The sequence below is a fragment of the Oncorhynchus masou genome, chromosome 15 (genome assembly GCF_036934945.1).
Source record: "Oncorhynchus masou masou isolate Uvic2021 chromosome 15, UVic_Omas_1.1, whole genome shotgun sequence".
NCBI classification, from domain to species: Eukaryota; Metazoa; Chordata; class Actinopteri; order Salmoniformes; family Salmonidae; genus Oncorhynchus; species Oncorhynchus masou.
The window spans coordinates 16194712-16220626 of record NC_088226.1 but is presented as its reverse complement, the minus strand read 5'-3'; the positions used below and the strand labels follow the sequence as shown (position 1 = coordinate 16220626).

General features: G+C 47.3%; 2 protein-coding genes across 5 annotated transcripts in view; one reads left to right on the top strand and one right to left on the bottom strand.

Annotated features, from left to right (window-relative positions):
- Positions 1 to 347: 347 nt before the first annotated feature.
- Positions 348 to 6029, top strand: LOC135555749 (uncharacterized). 4 transcript variants are annotated; one of them, XM_064988447.1, is made up of 6 exons: positions 348 to 499; positions 1189 to 1372; positions 1821 to 1924; positions 2018 to 4801; positions 5079 to 5287; positions 5560 to 6029. In XM_064988447.1, exons 2-6 carry the CDS (start codon positions 1189 to 1191, stop codon positions 5663 to 5665), a joined length of 3387 nt encoding a protein of 1128 aa, XP_064844519.1. In that variant the 5' UTR covers positions 348 to 499; the 3' UTR covers positions 5666 to 6029. The 4 variants fall into 4 exon arrangements, with proteins under 4 accessions (XP_064844519.1, XP_064844518.1, XP_064844516.1 ...); XM_064988446.1 differs by having other exon boundaries at positions 349 to 499; positions 1168 to 1372; XM_064988444.1 differs by having other exon boundaries at positions 349 to 504.
- Positions 6030 to 8162: 2133 nt separating this feature from the next.
- Positions 8163 to 25915, bottom strand: part of LOC135555750 (synaptic vesicle membrane protein VAT-1 homolog) — a 43642-nt gene continuing 25889 nt past the window's right edge. The window contains exons 3-6 of the mRNA XM_064988448.1: positions 22926 to 23096; positions 21415 to 21504; positions 19905 to 20146; positions 8163 to 12111 (exon numbers count right to left, since the gene is read on the bottom strand). Of these exons, the coding sequence (XP_064844520.1) occupies positions 11818 to 12111; positions 19905 to 20146; positions 21415 to 21504; positions 22926 to 23096 (797 nt within the window). The 3' untranslated portion in view covers positions 8163 to 11817. The remainder of the gene's footprint in view (positions 12112 to 19904; positions 20147 to 21414; positions 21505 to 22925; positions 23097 to 25915) is intronic.

Genomic DNA, 25915 nt, shown 5'->3' with positions numbered 1-25915 from the left:
ACAAATGCTTATTTACCATAACGGCTTACCCCCGGCCAAACCTTCCACTAACCTTAACCCTAAACCTAACCTTAAGCCGAAAACCTAACCTTAACCCTAAAAAAACTAACCCTAGCTCCTTTACAAACACACACACACACACACACACACACACACACACACACACACACACACACACACACACACACACACACACACACACACACACACACACACACACACACACACACACACAATTTGTTGAAAGACAAATGTATTTCATTATTGGCTAATTCTAATCTGGGTCTTCAGTTGACCAATGCCACTGATTCATTTTTGGATCTGTGAACCTGGCCTTGTGTTCGCCCCCTGGCGTTTGAAATGAAGAACAACAACAATCTTAACCCTCTAGTTCCTACTTCATTTAGTTTCACTTTCCATCCATGTTTTGAACAACATGCAAGGGAAGCACGTCCACGTCTTTGGTGCGAGACGAGAGATATGAGAGGCTTCTTAAAAAGTACGGTAAGGATATTTGCGTTGATATCATTGTGAAAAGAGGCAATGCCTTGAAGAGCTCTACTTTGAGGTTATTTTAGATTGTGTCTTTGGATTTGTGCACTTCCTTGAAGTTTCATTTTCTCAGTCTCGTCGTCCGCACACTTACCCATTCCTTTGATTTTCACTGATGTTGTGACCTGATGGTCAAAGTGATCGTCTCTTTTATAGAGCGGGAAGGGAATGGATAACTATGCGCACTCATTTAGCGTTTATTTCTGAAACAGTGGATGAAAGTGATTTGACGCATACTGTGCCTACTACTGGTCGATTGCTCTTTGTGGACTCCATTTGAACCTCGAGCAGTCAGTGCGCATGTCATGTGAACAGTTCGCACATCTCTCTTTACAGTATACTATCAACATCAACCGTACCTCAAGCCGTTTCCATAGCATTGACTAACGTTGACACAGCAGTTTAATAAAACGACGTTTATGTTGGTGAAGTTTCCTGGCAACGTCCAGCAGAGGGTGTAATTTGATCAAATATCCAGATACCCCCCACAAAAAAAATATTATGTTGGCCTATTACGTGTCAATTACATATTTATTGACAATTTACGATCAGTGGTTATTGTTGAAGGGATACTTGGCTTGGTAGACCCACCTATATATTCCTCCTGTATGTCAGTAACCCAGGTTTGCCCAGCAGATGGCGGAGCAGTGCAGGACAGTAAGGGTGAGTGGCCTGCCCACTGATATAAAGGAGGACCGGTTGACAGACAAGCTATACATCTACTTCCTGAGGGCCAGGAATGGAGGAGGGGAAATAGCACATGTCACCATTGTCAAGGCAACACCCGGCTCTGCCCTCATCACCTTTGAGGACATTGGAGGTCAGTAGGTGTGTGTGTGTGTGTGTGTGTGTGTGTGAGTGTGTGTGTCTGAGGCTCCTGGGAGGGGAGGGCTGGTGGGGTGCGTAGGGGATGGAATGTGAATGATGAATTGATAGAGAAAAGAGATCAGGAGACTGGAGACGTGATGGTGGTAAATGGACTATTTCACCATAACGTAGAGGCATAAAGTAACTACCGAACATCGTTGCCACTGCGAAGTTCCTTCCCAGTAGATTTCCATCTGGCTCGTTGACCATAGCCACTCTTTTTAAACGTCATTTTGCATCCATTTGCAAAGTATTATGCTTTGTGTCCTGCCACCATCGATTAGCGGCGGGCTCGGGGGTTGGCATGCATTTCAAGGAGAGGCCAGGGGCAGGAGTGCTTAGTAAGGGTGTTTCTCTGACTGAGATTGATTGAGCTCTTGTACTCTGGTGACCCCGCACAGTGGTAAGGAGCGTGCTTCAACATGGCCGACACATTCTGATGGTGGACGGGAAGAAGTATGAACTCACCTTGAGTGAACCTCACAAAGACCTGAACCCAAATAAGGTACGTTGTTGGCATAATATTGGGAGAAAGTGACACATTTTGATTAGACTTACATGCTCTCCCTCTTTCTCCCCCTCTCTTTCTCCCATTCAGGTCATCTTGAGCATGTCTGTTACTTTGGACTACAGCCAGCTACCTGGAGGAAAGGCAGCATTGGCCAGCCTTGACAGGAGTCATGATCTCCAGATCCGCTATAACAACCCAGAGCAGCTCTGCACCTTGCAGGGCCTCTACTCCCAGGTCCAGGCTGCACTGGCCCAAATACTGGGGCTCCCTGGGGTCCTGGCCTCCACAGATACACCCCCAGCTGGGGCCAATGGTGTTCTGGGAGTCCTTACTAGAGGCTCTAGGGGCCAAGTGAAAAGGACTCATACCCAGGAGGCAGCAGACCATCACAGGAGAGGTGATGAGCAAAGTGATCGAGGCTCAGGCCCACTTAGGGACTTTACGTCTGGAGGTCAGGGCTGGGAGGGGGAGGGGACAGCCCAGGCAGAGGGGGGTGCTGTGAGTCTGTCTGAGCAACCCCCCATGGTGGAAGAGGACCTCTCCCTGATCATGGATGCAGACTTGTTCCACTACCTGCAGTGGCACTGTGGAGGGGAGTACCAGGAGATCCTCAGCCAGCATGGGGTAGAGGTGGTGGACGTGACCGCTGAGGGGCTGACCACCCTGTTCCTACAGAGTGTACCTGGGGTGGGGGACAATGGGCAGGAGAGTCTGAGTGGGGCTCGTGCGGACCTGAGCCGGCTCTACCAGGAGAACGAGTCCAGGCTCCGGCGAGCCCAGCTGCCCAAGAGTGTCCTCTCTCCCAGCGGAGGCCTGTCCAGGGCCATGGAGGGCCTGCGGGTCAGGCTGCCCAAGCTGCTGCTCAGTGAGGATGACAGGAACATCTACATAGTTGGCAACAGCAGCGACGTGTCCGAAGCCAAACAGTTCCTCCTCCTGGGGGAGAGAGAGGAGGCGGTGGAGGATGTAGCCAGCTTGTTACCATCACCCTCATCCACATCTGGTTCCTCCAAGCCAGGGGAAGAGGAGAGACTCACACCCACTCTCTCCTCCACAGCAGGAACTCCCCTGGACGCCAGGGTAGATAAGCTGCTGAAGCAATATGAGACAGAGAGGAGGACCGAGGGGGCCCGAGGGTATAAGTTTGCCCCCTGCTTCAAGGCATTAGGGCCGGCTGGGCTAGGCACCAGACCTAGGGACACAGTGATGGTAGGGGACACATCTCCAAGTGTACGACCAGGTTTTGGACCCATGTTAGGCCATGACCTGTTTGGCTCAGACAGAGCAGGGTCAAATGTTGGGGGACTCTACAGGCAAGGTACACAGGGTAGTGGAGAGGATATCCTGTTCAAGAGAGGTGACCCCCTGTTCACCCCTTCCTCTATGGAGAATGGACTCTTCCTGAGCTCATCACCAACAGACATTGGGCAGCAGGGTGAGACAGCCCCATTCACCTCAACTCTGAACACCTTGTCAGGGGGCACCACCATCTCAACCTCCGGGTCAGGGTCCACCCTAAAGCGGGCCACTAGTTTCTCTGGACGGGACAGGTCCAAGGTCCAGGACCCAGGACAGAGTGAAGCTGAGAAAGCCACAACCAGAGCCAGGTGGTCCAATAGCTTGGACAGGAGAAATGCCTACAGTGCAGAGCTAACCGTCTCCATGGTGATATGGAATTACATGAAGGAGGCCTACGCCACCCGTATACAGGACATGACCTCTGACCTGCAGATGAGGGAGAGCCCATCAGACAAAAGCAGTGACGTCACTGTCATCCTTAGGGGGGCGGAGTCATCTGTGCTGCACACCTGTCAGTTGGAGATGCAGAGGTTGGTTGCCATGGTGAAGACAGACTTCTGTTTGCAGGAGTTGCCTCTGGCTGAGTTAGGCGTGTCTGACCCAGCAGATGAGACTTTAGAGGTGTGCTGTGCTGAGGTGAGGCAACGGTTCAAGAAGGTCTCCATCCAGACAATGAGAGATAGTGTGTTTCTAATCGGCCCCAAGCAGCTGTGCTCCCAAGTGGGTGCAGCACTGAGGGAGGTGTTCCCTGGGGAGACTGGCCAGAGGGGGGGACAAGAGGGCTTCTCTGTCCCGTCTACCTCCACTTTCAATCAGTCCAGTCCATTTCAGGTGAATGGGGTCCAGAGCTCCACACAATTTCAGACCAATAGCCCTCAGTGGATGTCTGAGACTCAGCGAGGGGGAGAGGAGGGGCCTGGTGCCAACAGGAAGAAGAATGACATCCAAAGGAGTGATTCTTCCAAGAGGATGAGGAACAGCGAATCAGAACACAAGAACACAGTTGTTAGCCAATCACCAGCGAGGAAAGACCCTGTCATAAAGGAGAAAGTGGAGAGGGGAGGGACCATGGAGGCAGACGGGAGCAAGACTGACACATTTCTCAGCCATTCAGCGATAGGCAACGGAGGAAGGCCCGGAGCAGTGAATGGTGGCGGTACCAATCAAGACATGGTCACGCCCCCAAAAGAAAGCAACATGAGATCCGGAGTGACCCAGAAGGACAACAACAGACAGTTTAGTGGAGCAGAGAACCAGGAGAGGCCCGGGTCAGGGGGAGCTCTGACACGTCACGGCCCGGGAAGGTCTAGTCTGTCTGGGGCACGGACACAGATCTGTGTGTGTGGGGAGAGTGGGGCTTCAGTGACGAGGACAGGGTGTGGGATGACCCTGTGCCCACAGTGCCTTCTCAAAGCCCATGTCCAATGCAGTGTCCAATCCAAGGCTGAGGTGGCAGTTCCACAGGGTGTCCAGGGTAACATGAGCTACTCTGAGATGCCCTTCAGCCTGCCAGGCCATGGCAGAGACGCCATCGTTAAGATCACCTACTGCATCCCAGATGGCATTCAGGGGGTAAGGGCAGGACTTCTCTACCAGGCTATCTGATGGGCCAATTATTGTTGACATTCTAAATGTGTCATGTCATTCATGTGTTATTTTTTTTCAACTGTCCAAATGCACTCTTGCCATTATTAAATCAGCTTATATTCAAATGTTAAGTTTAAGTATCCCTTGTCAGGAATTTCTTGCTTTACATTTCTAAGTTCTGTCATGTTTAACTCCTAACACTGTCTGTTGGCTATTGCAATCTGGAACACACCCCGTTATCTGCCTCCCTCTCTTGTTGTAGGAGGGCCACCCCTCGCCTGGCTCTGCGTTTCGGGGGGGTGTATTTGAGGCCTACCTTCCCCTATGTGAGAGGACCAGAAAACTCCTACCGCGGCTGGAGAAAGCCTTCAGGCTAGGCCTCACCTTCACTGTGACGGGCAGGGAGCCAGGGGCCAGGGTCAGCTGGGACAGCATCCCCCACAAGACCAGCCTGCAGGGGGGCAAGTCTGGGTGAGTACTGGAGTCACAGTACCCATTAGTGGCTCTCGACTGAAATAGCAACAGTAAAGAGCAGAAAGTCGGGGGTCAATGTTATGTGCTGGCCGTTTTATTACCTAGATTGTGTCCCAAATGCCACCATATTCCCTTTATATTGCACTACTTTTGGGAATATGGTACCATAAAGGATGTAACCTATAGAGCTCTGGTCAAAAGCAGTGCACTATGTAGGATTAGGGTGCCATTTGAGATATACACCATAATGTAATTTTGTGTCCACACAGGAATGGTTATCCAGACTCCACCTATCTGAATCGCCTGTCTGAAGTACTGAGGGCTCATGGGATTGAGGAGGCCCCTGCCAAGTCTCAAGTCACAAACAAAACCTGACAAAGATAGTATTTTCTGTGTTTTTATGAAGGTGTTTAATCTGTACGCTGATGTCTTTTGCTCTGTGTCCCTAGACTCCCTAGAAATCTTTGAAGGCTTGTGTGAGTCTGTATAGTAATAAGCCAATGAGAGAAGTTATTTTGGTTCTGAAGAGTTTTATAGTTGTGCTGTTGTTCATGCTTAAATCAGGACCAATTGATTTCCACAGATATTTTATGGATGATAGTGACAGGATATACTAATAAGTATTTGAGCTACTATTTTATTTGGACCAATACTAGTCCTGGCAGCTATTGTTTATTTGATCTGTCCTGTGTTTTGAATCCCTAGAGACTTGACAGTAAACATTCCCGTCTTTATCTTACCGCGACCGCGTAACCGTGCATACCTTTTCTGTACTCCCGCCGCTGACAGCATTCACATTCGTTATGTAAACGCACTCAAAACATGAGCCATAAAATATCAAGTAATTGCAGTTCAATATTGTTTCCTCACAGTAAAATCCTAATAACACAAACAAAACCACAGCTCCGGGGTCAAATTTTTTTTTTTTTCCGTTATGCTTTTTTATTAGTCCTGGAAAACATGTAAGGCATATGGTAACATTACACATTGAAGCGTTACAAGCTCTAGAGCCGATACTGTGGACAGCATGGCACCACGTACGCAGTAAACCCAGACAAGCACAGAAGCAGCATCAATTCAAAGGGTTTAAAAAAAACAAAGTGGAGACAACTTAGTAGACGAGTGGAAAACAACACTGTGGACAGAAGGAGAGAAGGAATGACAAAATCAATGTGTAGGTCGAATAGCTGTCTCACAGTAAACCATGTGTGGAATCTGAGCTGTCTGGACGGGAAAGTGACAATGGACCTCTTTTTCCTGAAACTTTCCCGTAGATGGGTTCATGTGCATCTTGTTATGAGGCTGACTTGACAGTGCCAGATGAGGGAAGAGGAGTGGGTATGGGTGCAGTGAGGAGAGGCGAGGGGGGCAGGAGCGGGTATAGGTGCAGTGATTTGGCTGCTGTTGGCACCATGATGATGAGGGTGGAAAGGGAAAGGGGACTCCCTCTGCACAGAGACACTACTGAACAATACAGTGGAAGGAATAGTGAACTATACACACATGCCTTTTTTCCGGGTCACCTACACACAGATCCTAGTGTACTATACACATCATAACAAGCCTAGCCAAATGCACCAGACACTCACAACATTTCTATAGAGTCGTGGAATGTGTTGGTAGTTGGCACGTGGCAACAGTTTTTAGTGATTGCTAATGAAGAGCCAGAGACAGCCAGAAGCGGTTGGGTTGTTTTCTTTTAGGGAAGGGGGGTGGACGGGTGGGGGTTGTACGCCTCTGGATGTGGTAATAATCTCCAGACTGGGATTATCTTTCTAACTAGGAATACACTCCACCAAGCACTGCGATTGACATAAGACTGGAAAGGAGAACGATATAGTGTGTGTGTGTGTGAGAGAGAAAAACAAAGACAGACAAATGTACTCAAAGGCAGTCATTTCTGATCAAGAGTACAGGAGGCTGTTTGGAATGACCTGTGAGAAACCATGTGAAACAGTGATATTACTGCTGCCAATCAAATGAAACACTTTTTCTTTACTCCCAAGAAACAATCAGCACGTTATCTAGAACAATATAGCTGGGCGCTGTGATGTTTTCCAATGCATGAAATGCCTTAGTTTCTCGAAGGATCATCTCTGGTTTTAGAGCTCTTGCATAAGAATGTGTGTCTGGCTGGAAAAGCAATTCAAGCTGACATACAACGTAGATTCACCAAGCTGGAAAGGCAATCGGGCGCTAGGGGTTGGGAGGAGTGGGTTAGGGCTCAGGCACAGCCAACATCAGATTCATCCTCTCCTCTCTGACTCCCAGTTACACCCCACGCCCCAGCCACTCACTACACCCACCCACCCACCCACCCGTGTGCTGCAGCTGAGTTCATCTAAGAGACCTTTTGGTTCTATCAAACAGGAAGACAAACATTGAATCAAATGACATATAATCTCTGCACCACATGCCATTGGATGCATGCAACTGAATTCCAGATGTTTATGTGATGTGTGTGTATGGTATGATGAGTGTGTGCATGGAGAGGGGAGAGGGCGGGGCTTTGGCTAACTGATAATTGACTAGAACCAAAGAGCTCTCGAGGTGCAATAGAGGATAATGGAATGTCTGAGACCAACAGGCTGTATGTGAACTGGGATCGGCTTTAGGGCAGATATGTTGCATCTGGGACAGACCGAGAGCTGGGCTTCTATCTGTGCAGCTGTGCCATATGGCCTCGCTATGACATCCCCTACACATCTGCTAACTCACTCTCTCTCATCCCATACAAATCATTTGGAATCAGGCTAAGAGAAACAGGAAACCGGAGTATGGTGGTGTTCACAAAGCTAAACTAGAGAGAGGTGGATGAAAGAAATGCTCCATGATTCAATGATTCGCCTGGTCATGTATATTTTTGAAAGAATCAGTTTAAAAAATATATTTTTTATTTTTTGGGGTTGCAATTCTAAGAAGATTTGAGTTTGTTTGCTTTGCTGTGCAGCCTAATCGTCCATACACCTTGTCCATTCACTGTTATGGAGATTATATGGTATGAATGTAAACGCATAGGCCTGTCGACTGATGTGGGATCAGCTTGTTGTAGTAGATGTCTGAGGCCTGATAATACTCTTAACACATTTCGCTGATCTGAGACTAGCACAATGAGGAATTTGGATATGGAGGGAAGTGCCTCTCAACAAGATTCTGTGTCTGTGTGTGTGTGTGTGTGTGTGTTAGGATTGAGGCATGAGAGCAAGACCCCAACCAATCAGAAACAACTAGAACCTTTTGTAAACTGTAGCAAAACTCTATCAGCACCCATAAGCATTTGGGACAGAAATCATACACAGATTGTTTTTGTTTTTCTACAAGGTCATAGGAAAAGTACCCAGAAACATTTTTTCTTCTTCTCCTTTTCATTGAATGCACCGTTGTAATCAAGGCATTGACAGAGGAGTACATACAGTTTGGCACAAATGGTCAGGCCCAACAGAAAGGCTCATCACATTGAAAAGGAATGTAGTTAGGCAGGTCCCTGCGTAAAGAGTATGAACTTTGAACTTTAAACCCCTTGGAAAACAAAACAAAAAAACATTAAGTCAAACAACAACAAAAAATAACCTACTAAGTAAAACATCCTTTTACTGAAGCATTAGCTTCTCACATGGCATTCAGAAAACAAAAGCACCGGTCCACAGGTTCACAGAAGGAGCCCAGCAGATCAGAAAATAACACTAACCAGAGCCTGACAGAACACAGTCACTCCCCACACTGGCATGGCACTCACACTCCGTCCCAGGCCCACTGCTGTCCCCGCTACACCGGGTCGTCACTTTCACAGCCCTGGATGAATGAATGGTTTCATTTGAGCTGCCACCCAGGAGAAGCTGGCAGAAGTTAGAGGAGGAGATGAGTGTTTGTGTTTTGAGTGCATGCAAAAATGTCACTTCCACTGTACTTCCAGTGAGTTTCAGCAGATACAGTATGGTCTCTTTGAGTGGGGAAGGAGCGGATTCAGAGACAGTGGGACTGGAGTGGGACTGCCATGCCTGGAAGTGCATTAAGATCAGCGAGCAGAGTGCAAAATACCTATACCAACTGTCCTCTTAACATTGGCCTCGTCAGAGAAGGAGAGGAGAGAGAGAAAGAGAGTGAGAAACAAAGGATTAGAGCTAGACAGCTGTGAAGCAGATAAAGAGTTCAAGGAAGGGGAGGTTGTAATGGGGTTGAGGTGGTGGGAGTCTTTTCTTAACCTGACAAACGACCTGAGGACACACACATCTTCACACACAATGACTGACACACAACATGAGGGAGGTCACTCATGCTAACACAACAACTTCTTTACAAAGTCACTAGTCACCATCTGAGACTCTTCACAGACAGGCAGGCGGACAGACAAGTGTGTAAAGAGCATGGATTCTCACATATTTCCAAATGGGATAGTAGTGGTGTGTTTTTGAAGTCCGTACTGCAGGACTCCTGCACATAACAGGTTTAGCTTCCGCCCATGGTTTATTATAGACAATTAATCTCTGACGTAAGAATGAATATCAGATTAATTCAATATAATTTAGAGGAGGACGTAAACAAAACCCCGCTTTATTGATACAAAGGAGTCGCCTATAATCAACTTCTGAAAACCAGTCTTGCTGTTCTAAATTATGTCCACAAGGGGCAGCAGTGCATTCATATGGGAGAGGCCAACAACTGATTGTGGCCCCAGGTGTGCCAACAGCACACAGACTATATGAGATTTGAATGTCCTCATAATATACCGATACAAATAGAAATATTTCCAGAGTATAGAAACCTGGATGTTAGCCTGACTTTACTGCTCTGTACTACAGCTTTAATACTAAAGCCAAGGTTTCATTAGACAATTTACTGCTCACTCACACACTCACTCTCGATAGACCGAGAAATAGACCAGAGCGCCATCTCTGACGAGCCTGGTGCCTGTTGCTATGCCGACCACAGAGAGAGAGAGAGAGATGTAGAGAAAGGAGAAGCGGGAGGGACGGGTGAGAATGCACAGCAGCAGGAGTTTTTTTGACCCTTCTAAACTCTCCTGTTTCAGATCAGGGTGAACGACAGGCAAGCGGTCACTGTTAAAGGAGTGGAATGTCAGGGGAGGAGTAGGGTCTGATATCAAGGAACTGGGTGGCATTCAACTCTATCTTACTCCATTCACATGTCTTCGTGTCTCTACACAATACTGCCCCTTTGAACACATCGCCCTGTGTGTGTGTGTGTGTGTTTGTGCGCCTTGTTTGAAGAGAGACAATTTTCTCTCCTAATTGACAATATGCACTGCTTGCCAACAGTTGGTTCATTAGAAACATCAGTGACTATAGAGCACCAAAACTAAGCCCTAATTTCTCCCTCCCTATTTAATACTGGACCAAATGGCTCATTAATTCTCTGTCTGGAGCTTCATCCTGTCACACGCTATTGTCTGGTCTCTAGTGCGTCACCTCTAGGATTATGGGATTTGTAGTGTGGGCTCAGCTGTGAGGGCGGAGCTGTGTGATACTAGAAGTGCCCTGGCATTTAAGGGACGTGCCACTAACCTTTCTTTATATACTTAAATAAAGAGTGGGTAGTGGTGATTGACAGGGGAGTTCTGTAACCACTGGATTTGGAGTCAAGCATCACACAGCCATGCAAACATCTCCAGGCGAGCTGACAGCCAATCACAGACAAGCAAACACTGACTGACTCATGCACAGTGACATAACAAAACACTGGACCGTATGTGAGATGGTGGGTGGGTGTGGTTCTGTCTGTCTGTCTGTCTGTCTGTCTGTCTGTCTGTCTGTCTGTCTGTCTGTCTGTCTGTCTGTCTGTCTGTGGGTTTATACAATAGGGATAGGGGGAGGGGAGGAAGGAGAGGTGACAGGTGGAAGTCAGGGCAGGGCAATTTAGCATAGTGGGAGTCGACATGGAGGGAGGAGGGGCACTGTGTGAGTTGGAACAGGTCGAATTATCATTGTCAAGGCAACGGTGATGCACCCCAGGCCTGGGAATTACACCCACACTGTCCCTCTGTGTGTCTCTCTCTCGGACTATCTCTCTGGGGTCTCAACAGGCAACACCTTCAGACTGTTATGACATGAGTCAAAGGAGAGTTTATTGTAGTGGTCATTTTCCCATGGTGGCGAGGTGAGGGAGGGAGCTGTTCTGTGAGCCCGGCTATCATTAAGGTGCCTTGGGATGAGGGAGCGTGAGGGATTCAGAAATAAGTTGACCCTTGCTTGAGTGGGGGAGGAGAGAGAGGGGAGGAGGGGGAGGGGTGGGTAAAGGCCCAGGCCTGAGTATTCGTTGTCAGAGTGGACTGGGAAGGGGTCTGAGAGATGATGGTAGGGATGACAGATTGACTGCTGTGCAATGTGTCTATAAAGCCCACCCCCATCCCCCGCTCTCCCAACTCCAATCCACACACACACCACACCTCCCTTTCCCTCCCCCACCACATTTCCCCTGCCCTGTCACCCCTCCCAAACCAAACCCCTGCTCCCAGGACAAGAGCTCCCCTATGGTCTGCCTGCCTGACTATCCATCCATCCATCAATCCCTCACTTCTCCTCTTTCTTGGGCTCCTCCTTCTTCTCCTCTTTCTTCTCCTCGTTTTTCTCCTCGTTTTTCTCCTCCTTCTTCGGCTCTTCCTTCTTCTTCTCTTCTTTCTTGTCCTCCTTCTTGGAGTCATCCTTCTTCTTGTCGTCTTTCTTCTTGTCCTCCTTCTTCTTGTCCTCCTTCTTCTCCTCTTTCTTAGGCTCCTCTTTCTTCTCCTCCTCTGGCATAGGCTCGGTGATGAGGATCACCTTGCCAATGTTGTTTCTCTCCTGCATTCTCCGCATGGCATCGCCCACCTGGATAGAGAAGCAGAGGCAGAGAGAGAGATATGAATGAATGAATGATGGACAGTGGGAGAGGGGGAGGGAGAGTAGATATCCATCTACAATCATGTGTCCAGGACTGTTGGTTTGTCTTTCACACAAATATGCATACATAACCACATAAAACACCCCCCCCCACACACACACACACACTAAATTGCTCTCCAAACCCATAGAAGACGATGATGCCAGGCACCGCAAGCATAATTTGCCCAGTCTATCACTCCTTAAACATAAACTACAGGCATGTATCAGAACGTAGGAGAGTGAAGTTTGTACAAACTTTAGTGGGAGGATGTATTAATAGCTGAGAGAGAGGGAGAAAGATGGAGAGGTCGTGTAAACATGAGCCTGAGTCAGTGCTTGACAGACAGAAAGCAAGAGCAAAAGCTTTAGATGGAGAATCATGTAGACCGAGAGAAAGAACGAAGAAAAACTGGTGTAATTATGAATCATTATTCTGTGTTTAAATTTTTTAATGCATTGCTAAATTCTACATTTATTTTCATTTGAAATAACTTCAGTTTAAAACTGTCTATGTCGTCCGCGTATGTTTAATTAAACCACAGGATAGATAACACGTAGGGGTCTCATTGAGAGCTGGACAATGTATTGATCATGTCACATTACCATCATTGACTGACTGGTTTCTAGGTGCCTGTCACAGTGTCACGTCAGAGGCCGGTCCCCAGGGTTGTGCCACAGCCAGGATTGATTGACCCATAGGCTTCTTCCTGTCCTGCCTACCTGTCAATCATAGTGACAAAGGGGCAGATCCTAGACAGGCCAGTCCCACCCTATACCGACCGCTTGGCTACGCCTAATGTCTGCGTCTGTCTCTCCATCAGAGGAGGCTGGTGGGAGGAGCTATAGGAGGACGGGCTCTGTCTAATGGCTGGAATGGAATAAATGGAACATGGAGTGAAACATGGTTTCAATGTGTTTGATGCTGTTTCAGTTAATCCATTCCAGCCATTACAATGAGCCCATCCTCCTATAGATCCTCCTATCAGCCTCCTCTGCCCTCCACCCCTCCCTTCTACCCCCACCCACTCCAGCCCTCGCAGGCAGGCAGACCACCTAACGACCAATGCCACGGCAACAGAGGGCCATCTCCTAGCAACCCAAAGCCTTGTCAAAGCTTGGCCCTGAGATACATACACACACACATACACACACAGGCATGGAAGAGGGGAGTCATGTTAAGGATGGAGAGGAAGAGAGGGAGGGAGCAACTGGAGCAACTGGTGATATTCAGATGGACAGAATGCTTAAAGATGCAGTCCGGGATCTTAAGCAATTACAAATTTGTAACATATTGTACGAATTGGAATAAAAGATGGCGCTGAAGAACATGGCTGACGTTTTACATTCTCCCAACCAATTGTGCTACTTTGTAATTTATTTTTGCGTTTTGGGTAATTTTTAAAACTTATTGTGTACATAATGTTGCTGCTACCGTCTGTTATGAGCAAAAATAACTTTTGGACATCAGAAAAACGATTACTCACCGCGGACTGGAAGAAATTTTTTCCTTTAACGAGTCTGATGAGAAGGATATCCTGCTTTCACTGGAACAGGCCCAGATCCACGCCTTTTGAATGAAGAAAAGATGCCGGAAAAGGGGCCGCAGATCGGGCACCCTTCTGAGAATCCGGAGGCGAGCGAGTAAACTCCCACTGCCTTTCATTCTTCTTGCTAACGTGCAATCATTGGAAAATAAAATTGATGACCTACGATTAAGATTATCCTACCAACGGGACATTAAAAACTGTAACATCTTATGTTTCACCGAGACATGGCTGAACAACGATATGGACAGTGTAGAGCTAGCGGGATTTTCCATGCCCCAGCAGAACAGAGACGCTACCTCTGGTAAGATGAGGGGTGGGAGTGTGTGTCTTTTCGTCAATAACAGCGGGTGCGCGATATCTAATATTAAAGAAGTCTCGAGGTATTGCTCGCCTGAGGTAGAGTACCTTATGATAAGCTGTAGACCACACTATCTACCAAGAGAGTTTTCATCTGTATTATTCGTAGCCGTCTATTTACCATCACAAAACAAAGCTGTCACTAAGACAGCTTTCAACCAACTCTACAAGGCCATTAGCAAAGAAGAAAATGCTCACCCAGAGGTGGCGCTCCTAGTGGAATGCTTGAATGCAGGGAAACTTAAATCAGTTTTAACACATTTTTACCAGCATGTCACATGTGCAACCAGAGAAACAAAAAATCCTAGACCACCTTTACTCCACATACAGAGACGCATACAAAGCTCTCCCCCGCTCTCCATTTGGCAAATCTGACCATAATTATATCCTCCTGATTCCTGCTTACAAGCAAAAACTAAAGCAGGAAGTACCAGTGACTCACTCAATACGGAAGTGGTCAGATGACCTGGATGCTACACTACAGGACTGTTTTGCTATCACAGACTGGAATATGTTCCAAAATCATCCAGTGGCATTGAGGAATACACCACCTCAGTCATCGACTTCATCAATAACTGCATCGATGATGTCGTCCCCACAGTGACTATATGTACATATCCCAAGCAGAAGCTATGGATTACAGGCAACATCCGCATCAAGCTAAAGGCTAGAGCTGCCACCTTCAAGAGGCGGGAGACGAATCCGGACGCTTATAAAAAATCCCAGCTATGCCCTCAGACGAACCATCAAACAAGCAAAGTGTCAATACAGGATTAAGATTGAATCCTACTACACTGGCTCTGACGCTCTTCGGATGTGGCACGGCTTGAAAACTATTATGGACTTCAAAGGGAAACCCAGACACAAGCTGCCCAGTGATGCGAGCCTACCAGACGAGCTAAATGCCCTTTATGCTTGCTTCGAGGCAAGCAACACTGAAGCATGCACGAGAGCACCAGCTGTTCTGGATGACTGTGTGATAACGCTCTCGGTAGCCGATGTGAACAAAACCTTTAAACAAGTCAACATTCCCTATGCAGCTGGGCCAGACGGATTATGAGGACGTGTACTCAAAGCATGCGCAGACCAACTGCCAAGTTTCTTCACTGACATTTTCAACCTCTCCCTGACCATGTAATACCTACAAGTTTCAAGCAGACCACCATAGTCCCTGTGCCCAAGGAAGTGAAGGTAACCTGCCAAAATGATTACCGCCCTGTGGCACTCATGTCGGTAGCCATAAAGTGCTTTGAAAGGCTGGTCATGGCTCACATCAACAGCATCCTCCTAGACACCCTAGACCCACTCCAATTTGCATACCGCCCCAACAGATCCACAGATGACGCAATCTGAATCGCACTCCACACTGCCCTTTCTCACCTTGACAAAAGGAACACCTATGTGAGAATGCTGTTCAGTGCCCACGGAGCTCATCACTAAGCTAAAGACTCTTGGACTAAACACCTCCCTCTGCAACTGGATCCTGGACTTCCTGATGGGCCGCCCCTAGGTGGTAAGAGTAGGCAACAACACATCTGCCACGCTGATCCTTAACACTGGGGACCCTCAGGGGTGTTTACTTAGTCCCCTCCTGTATTCCCTGTTCACCCACGACTCCATGACACCATCATTACGTTTGCTGACGACACAACAGTGGTAGGCCTGATCACCGACAACGATGAGACGGCCTATAGGGAGGAGGTCAGACAACTGGCAGTGTAGTGCCAGGACAACAACCTCTCCCTCAATGTGAGCAAGACAAAGGAGCTGATCTACTACAGGAAAAGGCAGGCTGAACAGGCCCCCATTAACATTGACAGGGCTGTAGTGGAGCGGATCGAGAGTTTCAAGTTCCTTGGTGTCCACATCACCAACAAACTATCATGGTCCAAACATAACAAGACAGTTGTGAAGAGGGCACGACAAAACCTTTTCCCCCTCAGGAAACTGAAAAGATTTGGCATGGGTCCCCAGATCCTCAAAAGGATATTATTATACAGCTGCACCATCGAGAGCATCCTGACCTCACCACCTGGTATGGCAACTGCTCGGCATCTGACAGTAAGGCGCTACAGAGGGTAGTGCGAACGGTCCAGTACATTACTGGGGCCAAGCTTCTTGCCATCCAGGACCTATATAATAGGCGGTGTCAGAGGAAAGTCCATAAAATTGTCAGAGACTCCAGTCACCGTAGACTGTTTTCTCTGCTATCGCACGGCAAGCGGTACCAGAGCGCCAAGTCTAGGACCAAAAGGCTCCTCAACAGCTTCTACCCCCAAGCCTAAGACTTCTGAACAATTCATAAAATCGCCACTGGACAATTTACATTGACCCCCACCCCTCCATTTTGTACACTGATGCTACTCAGTGTTTGTTTGCTACCTATGCATAGTCACTTTGCCCCCACCTACATGTACAGATTACCTCAACTACACTGACTCGGTACCGGTGCCCCCTGTATATAGCCTCGTTATTCTTATTCTTATCGTGTTACTTTTTATCTTAGTCTACTTGGTAAATATTTTCTTCTTCTTGAATTGCACTGTTGGTTAAGGGCTTGTAAGTAAGCATTTCACGGTAAAGTCTACACTTGAATTCGGCGCATGTGACAAATAGTTTGATTTAATTTGATACGAATTGCCCAAAAATGCTATATATGTACAGTGAGGGAAAAAAGTCTTTGATCCCCTGCTGATTTTGTATGTTTGCCCACTGATAATGAAATGATCAGTCTATAATTTTAATGGTAGGTTTATTTGAACAGTGAGAGACAGAATAACAACAACAAAAATCCAGGAAAACATATGTCAAAAATGTTATAAATTGATTTGCATTTTAATGAGGGAAATAAGTATTTGACCCCTCTGCAAAACATGACTTAGTACTTGGTGGCAAAACCCTTGTTGGCAATCACAGAGGTCAGACGGTTCTAGTAGTTGGCCACAAGGTTTGCACACATTTCAGGAGGGATTTTGTCCCACTCCTCTTTGCAGATCTTCTCCAAGTCATTAAGGTTTCGAGGCTGATGTGTGGCAATTCGAACCTTCAGTTCCCTCCACAGATTTTCTATGGGATTAAGGTCTGGAGACTGGCTAGGCCACTCCAGGACCTCAATGTGCTTCTTCTTGAGCCACTCCTTTGTTGCCTTGGCAGTGTGTTTTGGGTCATTGTCATGCTGGAATACCCATCCACGACCCATTTTCAATGCCCTGGCTGAGGGAAGGAGGTTCTCACCCAAGATTTGACGGAACATGGCCCCGTCCATCGTCGCTTTGATGCAGTGAAGTTGTCCTGTCCCCTTAGCATACCCCCTAGGGATGGTATTCTTGGGGTCATAAGCAGCATTCCTCCTCCCCCAAACACGGTGAGTTGAGTTGATGCCAAAGAGCTCCATTTTGGTCTCATCTGACCACAACACTTTCACCCAGTTGTCCTCTGAATCATTCAGATGTTCATTGGCAAACTTCAGACGGGCATGTATATGCGCTTTCTTGCGCAGGGGGAACTTGCGGGCGCTGCAGGATTTCAGTCCTTCACGGCATAGTGGGTTGCCAATTGTTTTCTTGATGACTATGGTCCCAGCTGCCTTGAGATCATTGACAAGATCCTCCCGTGTAGTTCTGGGCTGATTCCTCACTGTTCTCACGATCATTGCAACTACACGAGGTGAGATCTTGCATGGAGCCCCATGCCGAGGGAGATTGACAGTTCTTTTGTGTTTCTTCCATTTGCGAATAATTGCACCAACTGTTGTCACCTCCTCACCAAGCTGCTTGGCGATGGTCTTGAAGCCCCTTCCAGCCTTGTGTAGGTCTACAATCTTGTCCCTGACATCCTTGGAGAGCTCTTTGGTCTTGGCCATGGTGGAGAGTTTGGAATCTGATTGATTGATTGCTTCTGTGGACAGGTGTCTTTTATACAGGTAACAAACTGAGATGAGGAGCACTCCCTTTAAGAGTGTGCTCCTAATATCAGCTCGTTACCTGTATAAAAGAAACCTGGGAGCCAGAAATCTTTCTAATTGAGAGGGGGTCAAATACTTATTATCTTCATTGAAATGCAAATCAATTAATAACATTTTTGACATGCGTTTTTCAGATTTTTTGTTTGTTGTTATTCTGTCTCTCACTGTTCAAATAAACCTACCATTAAAATTATAGACTGATCATTTCTTTGTCATTTTCTTTCAGGATGTAACATACCATGTAAAATGGTAGTACACAATTGTGCACAATTTCCGGGGAACCATTTTGACCTGTGAGCACTACTTTCAAAACTACTGGCTGATATTATACAAAAACACTGGAACATCACTTTAATGAAAAACCTATGACGGGGAGGAGGAGAAGGAGGAGGAGGAGGTGGTGGAGGAGGAGGAGGAGGTGGAGGAGGAGGAGGTGGAGGAGGAGAGAGGACAGACGATGGAGGTGTGGTAATCAGGGGTGGGGACACCACGGATTTACAAGTGTAGCTTGTGTGAATGAAACCACAATGAGCCCAATCACTGAAGCAGCACTGCAATTGTTGTATGCACTCAAGCATCCAGCCTTCAATCACTCACTGCTCTGCTCTCTCTCTCTCTCTCTGAAAGTCTGCCTCTGCCGTCTAACTCTGAGTGTGCTCACAGTGAGTGGCTCCCTACCTCCCTGCAGTGTATGCACTAATAATCACTAGAAGCACTGTCTGTCTGTCTGAGAACGGTAGACATCACAGCTAATATGCTCTACAGTACAAAGCCCTGACGGAGTTGCTGAAGAAGAGGCACCAGGCTCTAATACATGCTGTGTTAACATGTTCAATGATTAATAGTGCAGACATGGAGCAGGGCAGGATAGGTCAGAGAGGAGGGGGTTGATAGATGGAGTCAGGGTGTGGTGCCTGGGACCCCCGGGTCACATTAATCGATATACCGTCTTATTAATTCAAGTTTAAGAGCTGTTTTATGCTGATGAGATGTAATAGAATTCACACCGAGAGGAATTGTAACAGCTATTGCGACATGCCACTTCCTATTACAATCATCTTTCCTTGAACTCTATCCACCTCACTTCTCTATCCTTCTCTCATCTACCCTCTTCCATCCTCTACTCCTTCATCCCATTCTGTCTCTCGTTGTCATACACGGGGCCCCTCCCTAAGACAGAAGCACTGGCAGACCAATGGGGGTTACCATGACAACAGGAGAGAAAAGGAGAAAAAGATACACAGAGTGAAAGGGAGGGTGTGAGGCGGAGAAAGAGAGAGAACAGAGAGTAAGTGAATAAGCTGTGGATACAGACAGGGACAGAGAGAGAGAGAGAGACAGAGAGAGAGAGAGAGAGAGAGAGACCGAGAGAGAGGCAGAAAGAGACAGAGAGAGAGAGAGAGACAGAGAGAGGCAGAGAGAGAGAGAGACAGAGAGAGGCAGAAAGAGACAGAGAGACAGAGAGAGACCGAGAGAGAGAGAGAGACAGATAGACAGACAGACAGACCGAGAGAGAGAGAGAGACAGACAGACAGACAGACAGAGTCAGAGAGAGAGAAAGACAGAGAGAGAGAGACAGAGAGAGGGAGAGAGACATTAGAGAGAGAAACACTTCTCTCTGGCCAGTATCACAGGCCTAACCATTGACTGGACCTGGCATTAACCAATGAACATATCAGCCCCCTCTTTCTTCCCCCTCTCTCTCACCCTCCCTCTATCCCTCTTTCTGTCAATCTGATTCTGTCTTTCACTCAAAGAGACATCTGATGGAGGGAGAGACTCCCTTTTATTCACAGACACACATACGCATATACACAAGTGCACACACACACAGCCCCCCGCCCCAAACACACACACACACATACACCCACCTGTTCGAGGTGATAGGTGGAGTCGATGCGTGGTTTGATCTTGCCCTGTTTATAGAGGTCCAGGATGGTGGTCATGGCCTGCTGAATCACCTCCACCTCTCCGTCCAGGTAGCCCAGGTGGAAGCCACACACTGACTTGTTGTTCTGGATAAGGCTGAGTGTGTGGATGGAGAACTGGTGGTACCAGGTCTTAGCTACCGCCAGAAGGTTCTTCTTCTGGCCTGCTAGCATGTTAGCTGCACCTGCAAGGGGAGAGAGCACAAAGGGTTAAAGGGCGTTAATGTGTTAAAATGGGTTGCCTGTGCGTGTGTGTGTGTGTGTGTGTGTGTGTGTGTGTGTGTGTGTGTGTGTGTGTGTGTGTGTGTGTGTGTGTGTGTGTGTGTGTGTGTGTGTGTGTGTGTGTGTGTGTGTGTGAGAGAGAGAGAGAGAGAGAGAGAGAGAGAGAATAGGGCAGGGGTCCTGGGGTCAGTTTTATTCTTAATGTAGGGTCAGTTTGGGTCTGTGTATAATTGATTGACTGATCAGCCCTTGTTATCCAGTCCACTTCAGTCCACCTCCAAGTCTCATTATCTGCCCCAACTCCCTCTTTCTCCCTCTACCTCCCTCTCTGGCCTTACCTTCTCTGCCCTTAATGTTTTCCACTGGATCCCCCTCTTTTATCTCTCTTTTACGTTATCTTTTTAGTATGTCCCATGTTCAGTGCCATTTTCCCGAAGGACAGTTCTACTGCCAGGCTGAGGTCCTTTCCCCATTCTGCCTCTCTTCCTTAATGCTCTGTCTCTCTCCCGTTCCCTCACTCTGTCCTCGTTTCTTCCTCCCAGCCTCACTTTCCACAAATCCCCTTTTCACTCTAAATCTCTTTTCTCATAACCCTCTCTGCCCTCCTCTCTCTCTCTCTCTCTCTGTCTCATCCTCTCTCTTTCACTATCTCCCTCTCTCCTGTGGATGGGACACAAAGCATGCTTAGAGAGAGGAGAGGGAGCCGGAGAGGTATTCAGTCTGCTACATTCAGACATTCCAGGTTCCGTGCGGATAGAACGGCCATTGTTCCGCCATGCATACTTCTGATAAACTGGTAGAGGAGCAGCAGGGAGGGAGGTGGAGTGTGGGCGGGGGGAGTTATGGGGTGGGGGATAGAGAAGGGTTCATCGGGTGAATGGATCAGGTTGGGACCACCATGCTGGGTAGTTGGGTCGTCTTTTTTGCAACATACAGAAGGCAAGGCCCTGTTCTCCAGGCATGCCTCCCCAGCCCACTGTATCATGCATGCCATGCCCGCTGCAAATTGGCATCATCACAGAGAGAAACTACAGAGGCCTTCCCACGGACAACACACACACACACTGAGGACATGGACCTCTGTAGGGAAGAAGTTGTGTACCCAGATGTGTACCCAACCCATTGTGTATGTTTTGTACACACTGTGCTATTTGTGTTTTAAACCACTGGTATTGATAAGTGTTGAAATTAAGCAATGTATGATTGAGTTCTTTTGTCCTTCCTGTCTCACCGTAGGTGATGAGCTTGCCCATGGGCTTCAGCAGGTTGTAAGCCTTGTGGGTGTCTGAGCCTCCCAGAGGATCCAGCACAATATCCAGCCCTGTAGGAGAGGAGAGGAGAGGAGAGGAGAGGAGAGGAGAAGAGAGGAGAGGAGAGGAGAGGAGAGGAGAGGAGAGGAGAGGAGAGGAGGAAAGACAGAGAGAGGTAGTCAGTACAGTTCAATGTTGCTTGGTTGGTGGGTATCATATTAGAATGCGGGTGGTGTAAAGGGAGGAGGGCAGGCCTTGCTATGTTTATGCAGAGCAGCCCATACAGATGCCAAATTGACGGGAGGGGGAGAAAACGCTGGAATTCTACTCATTTTAATGTCACTGATAAGACAAGGAATAAACATAATCCTATCCTAGTCTGTTGGAGTTCCATTCCATTCCCAGGTAGTGATTTCTTGGAGAGAATAAATAACAAACTAAAGCTTGAGACCCAGACTCATCCAGTGTCTCTGCAACATATTATATATCTTTGCTCATGCTGTCTCGCTCTTTCCCAATTATGACTTTTTTTCAGTGAATGTGGGGCTCCTTAAAGTGGGTTAGTCCCGCTCTCCTCTCCTCTCCTCTCCTCTCCTCTCCTCTCCTCTCCTCTCCTCTCCTCTCCTCTCCTCTCCTCTCCTTGGTCTATTAGCTGATAGGCCCGTTGATTCACAAGGCTCTCAGCAGGACCCTGCCCTAACTGAGCCACAGTCACACAGACTGATAGACTTCTCATTGATCCACGCCGCTAATTTGACATGATCTTCTGTCCAAAATATCAGTTATCCCCCCTCTCTCTGTTTCCCTCTCTTTCTCACTGCTGCTGCTGGGAGAGGTACTACCAAATGAGCTCCTGGTATAAAATTCTCCACCCTGCTTCTATGAAACCAGAGGTAAGTGAGCAAAGAGTGAGGAATTGGAGGACGTTCTGTTTCGGTGATGAGTAATGAATTAAATGTCTCTTCGGGCAAAAACGGATCTTAAGTGCCCTGGCCTTGGGGATATGTTGGGGGATGTGATCCACACTGAGTCACGGGCTTCTCAAATACTTTGTCTGAGCGGAAAAGCACTTTTCTGTCTAGTGTTGATTACACTCGTGACCGTCTCAAAAGCACCCCAGCTATCAGGGCTGAGAGTCGTGACACAGCGAAATGGAAGCATCATGCAGATAACAAACAGCAGTTTCTTATCTGCAAATGGAAGACAAACACAACTTTACGAACACAACACTGCAACTACAGAGTATTCCTTAGGACCAACGGGTTGCATGACCCAGGGCCCATTAGTCATCTCAGTATACTTATCTCATGGATCACATTGTGGAAATTATGGGTCACACCGTGCTTGTGTCCCAAATTGTGCCCGATTCCCTATGTAGTGAACTACTTTCGACGAGGGCCCATAGTGTGCACTATATAGGCATTAGTGTGCCATTTGAGACACAGCCCATCTCAGTGCTGTAAGATGGGTCGGATGACCCCTGACCTCTCACCTTTGGGGCTGATCTTGCGGACTTCCTCCACGTAGTCCCGTGTACGGTAGTCAATGCAGTGCGTGACTCCGCCCTGGCTGATGGTCTCGTGCTTACTGGCCGACGCCGTCCCGAACACGGTCACGTCCTTCACTGTCTGACACAGCTGGGTGGCCGCGATGCCCACCCCACCTGGAGAGAGAGAGTGTTTGTTAGGAGAAAACGTAGAGACAGTAGATGTTGCAGGATATACGTCCTGGCCTGTTATAACATAACAGAGGCTAAAGCTCCCAACATGTCATACACATAAGGCCTAGTAGATTACATTTCTCAATTGATGCTTTTTTGTGTGTGTTATTTCCCATGTAGATTTGTTTTTGTTGATACATTATTATTGTTGCTCAAAAATATTGTTCATTTACAGTGAACATCGCAATTTGCGACCGTGGCAACCACCCATTCACGCCAGTAAAGCAGAGAGAGAGAGAGGATAAGAAGACAAAGACGGGTGGTTAAGATGAGCTGGAGCTCAGACTTGTGTATGTATCCCTTCATTTTCTACCTCGTTGTTTCTCTAAACAGGGTAGCTAAGGGGAGGAAGTATAATACCGAATAAACTCTATCCGAGCTTCACTAATCATTACCTCAAGAGAGATACTCACTCAGGGAGACACCTCCAACTCAATTCAACTCAGCTGATATAAATATGTCTTGAGGCACCCATAAATCCCATTAAATGTGATTTGTTTTGTTTACTGTGACAGGCCAGGTCAGTCAGTAAGAGGCTGGCTGTGTGTGTGTGTGTGTGTGTGTGTGTGTGTGTGTGTGTGTGTGTGTGTGTGTGTGTGTGTGTCTCAGGGGTAAGCAAGGAGAGCATTAAACACACATCACATTACCTCCTACCCGCCGCCATGGGCAAAAAGGAACACCCACAACTAGACGTAGAGGCACACAAACATCCACAACTAGACGTAGAGGCACACAAACATCCACAACTAGACGTAGAGGCACACAAACATCCACAACTAGACGTAGAGGCACACAAACATCCACAACTAGACGTAGAGGCACACAAACATCCACAACTAGACGTAGAGGCACACAAACATCCACAACTAGACGTAGAGGCACACAAACATCCACAACTAGACGTAGAGACACACAAACATCCACAACTAGACGTAGAGGCACACAAACATCCACAACTAGACGTAGAGGCACACAAACATCCACAACTAGACGTAGAGGCACACAAACATCCACAACTAGACGTAGAGGCACACAAACATCCACAACTAGACGTAGAGGCACACAAACATCCACAACTAGACGTAGAGGCACACAAACATCCACAACTAGACGTAGAGGCACACAAACATCCACAACTAGACGTAGAGGCACACAAACATCCACAACTAGACGTAGAGACACACAAACATCCACAACTAGACGTAGAGGCACACAAACATCCACAACTAGACGTAGAGGCACACAAACATCCACAACTAGACGTAGAGGCACACAAACATCCACAACTAGACGTAGAGTCACACAAACATCCACAACTAGACGTCCAGAGTAGAGGCACACAAACATCCACAACTAGACGTAGAGGCACACAAACATCCACAACTAGACGTAGAGGCACACAAACATCCACAACTAGACGTAGAGGCACACAAACATCCACAAGTAGACGTAGAGACACACAAACATCCACAACTAGACGTAGAGACACACAAACATCCACAACTAGACGGAGAGACACACAAACATCCACAACTAGACGTAGAGGCACACAAACATCCACAACTAGACGTATAGACACACAAACATCCACAACTAGACATAGAGGCACACAAACATCCACAACTAGAGAAAGTAGCCATTGTACGTCAGATGACAATGGTTGACTTTAGCTTCATGCAAGATGACCTGACTAAGAATCTAGGGTAATTTGAGGTATTTGTTTTGGCTATGGGAGCAATGTCTGACACGGGGTCAAGGAAACAGGAAAACATAGTTTCGTAACTGTGCCAGTTGAAAGAAAACCTTCTCATATAGGGAATCAATCATTGAAACGATGAACAACGCATTGTCTGTGATGACCTTTGTGGACAAAGTGGCAGCTGTGTGAGAGCATTGCTTTCTGTAGGTGTAGCTTACATCAGCATGGCTGTTTGATGTAGTATTGGTGTGTGTATGATTCGACTGTTTCTGAACATACTGTATGTGTGTGTGTGTGTGTGTGTGTCCCTGTGTGTGTCTTAAGCCAGGTCTCAGTAGGTTACTGTGAAGTAGTGGGACAGAACAGAGAGGACAGAGGGAGGCTGACTGGATGGACTGAACATGGCCCGTAAAGGTCACTCATGCCGGACCAAGTTAAGACCGCGTCTTATAACTGAGGCCAGAGCCAATAGAGGAACGCAAAACAGAGCGTTCACAACATGGACATTTTACATTCAAGCAGAGCTTTCACAACATGGGCATTTTACATTCAAACAGAGCGTTCACAACATGGGCATTTTACATTCAAACAGAGCGTTCACAACATGGGCATTTTACATTCAAACAGAGCGTTCACAACATGGGCATTTTACATTCAAACAGAGCGTTCACAACATGGGCATTTTACATTCAAACAGAGCGTTCACAACATGGGCATTTTACATTCAAACAGAGCGTTCACAACATGGGCATTTTACATTCAAACAGAGCGTTCACAACATGGGCATTTTACATTCAAACAGAGCGTTCACAACATGGACATTTTACATTCAAACAGATGCCTGTCTCAAGCATATTTAAACTGCCGTGGTTGACTGTGGTTATCATCAGCAACACGTTGGGATGGGAGTTGTGGTCCACCGTCTTGGTCATACTCACTCACACACCATGAGCTTGAGAAGACAGAGACAAAAGGAACCAAGGAGAAGGTATATTTGAATCTATTGCAGTCGCTGGCTGCTACGTCGTACAGGCTGACCTCCTCTCTCTACTTTGACACTTAC

Excerpts from the sequence above, each read along its gene's own strand:
- LOC135555749 (XM_064988444.1), top strand. The coding sequence starts at position 361 with ATGAAGAACAACAACAATCTTAACCCTCTAGTTCCTACTTCATTTAGT. Across the intron at positions 505-1,188 it reads GAGGCTTCTTAAAAAGTACG|ATGGCGGAGCAGTGCAGGAC; the intron begins GTAAGGATATTT and ends TTTGCCCAGCAG. Across the intron at positions 4,802-5,078 it reads TCCCAGATGGCATTCAGGGG|GAGGGCCACCCCTCGCCTGG; the intron begins GTAAGGGCAGGA and ends CTCTTGTTGTAG.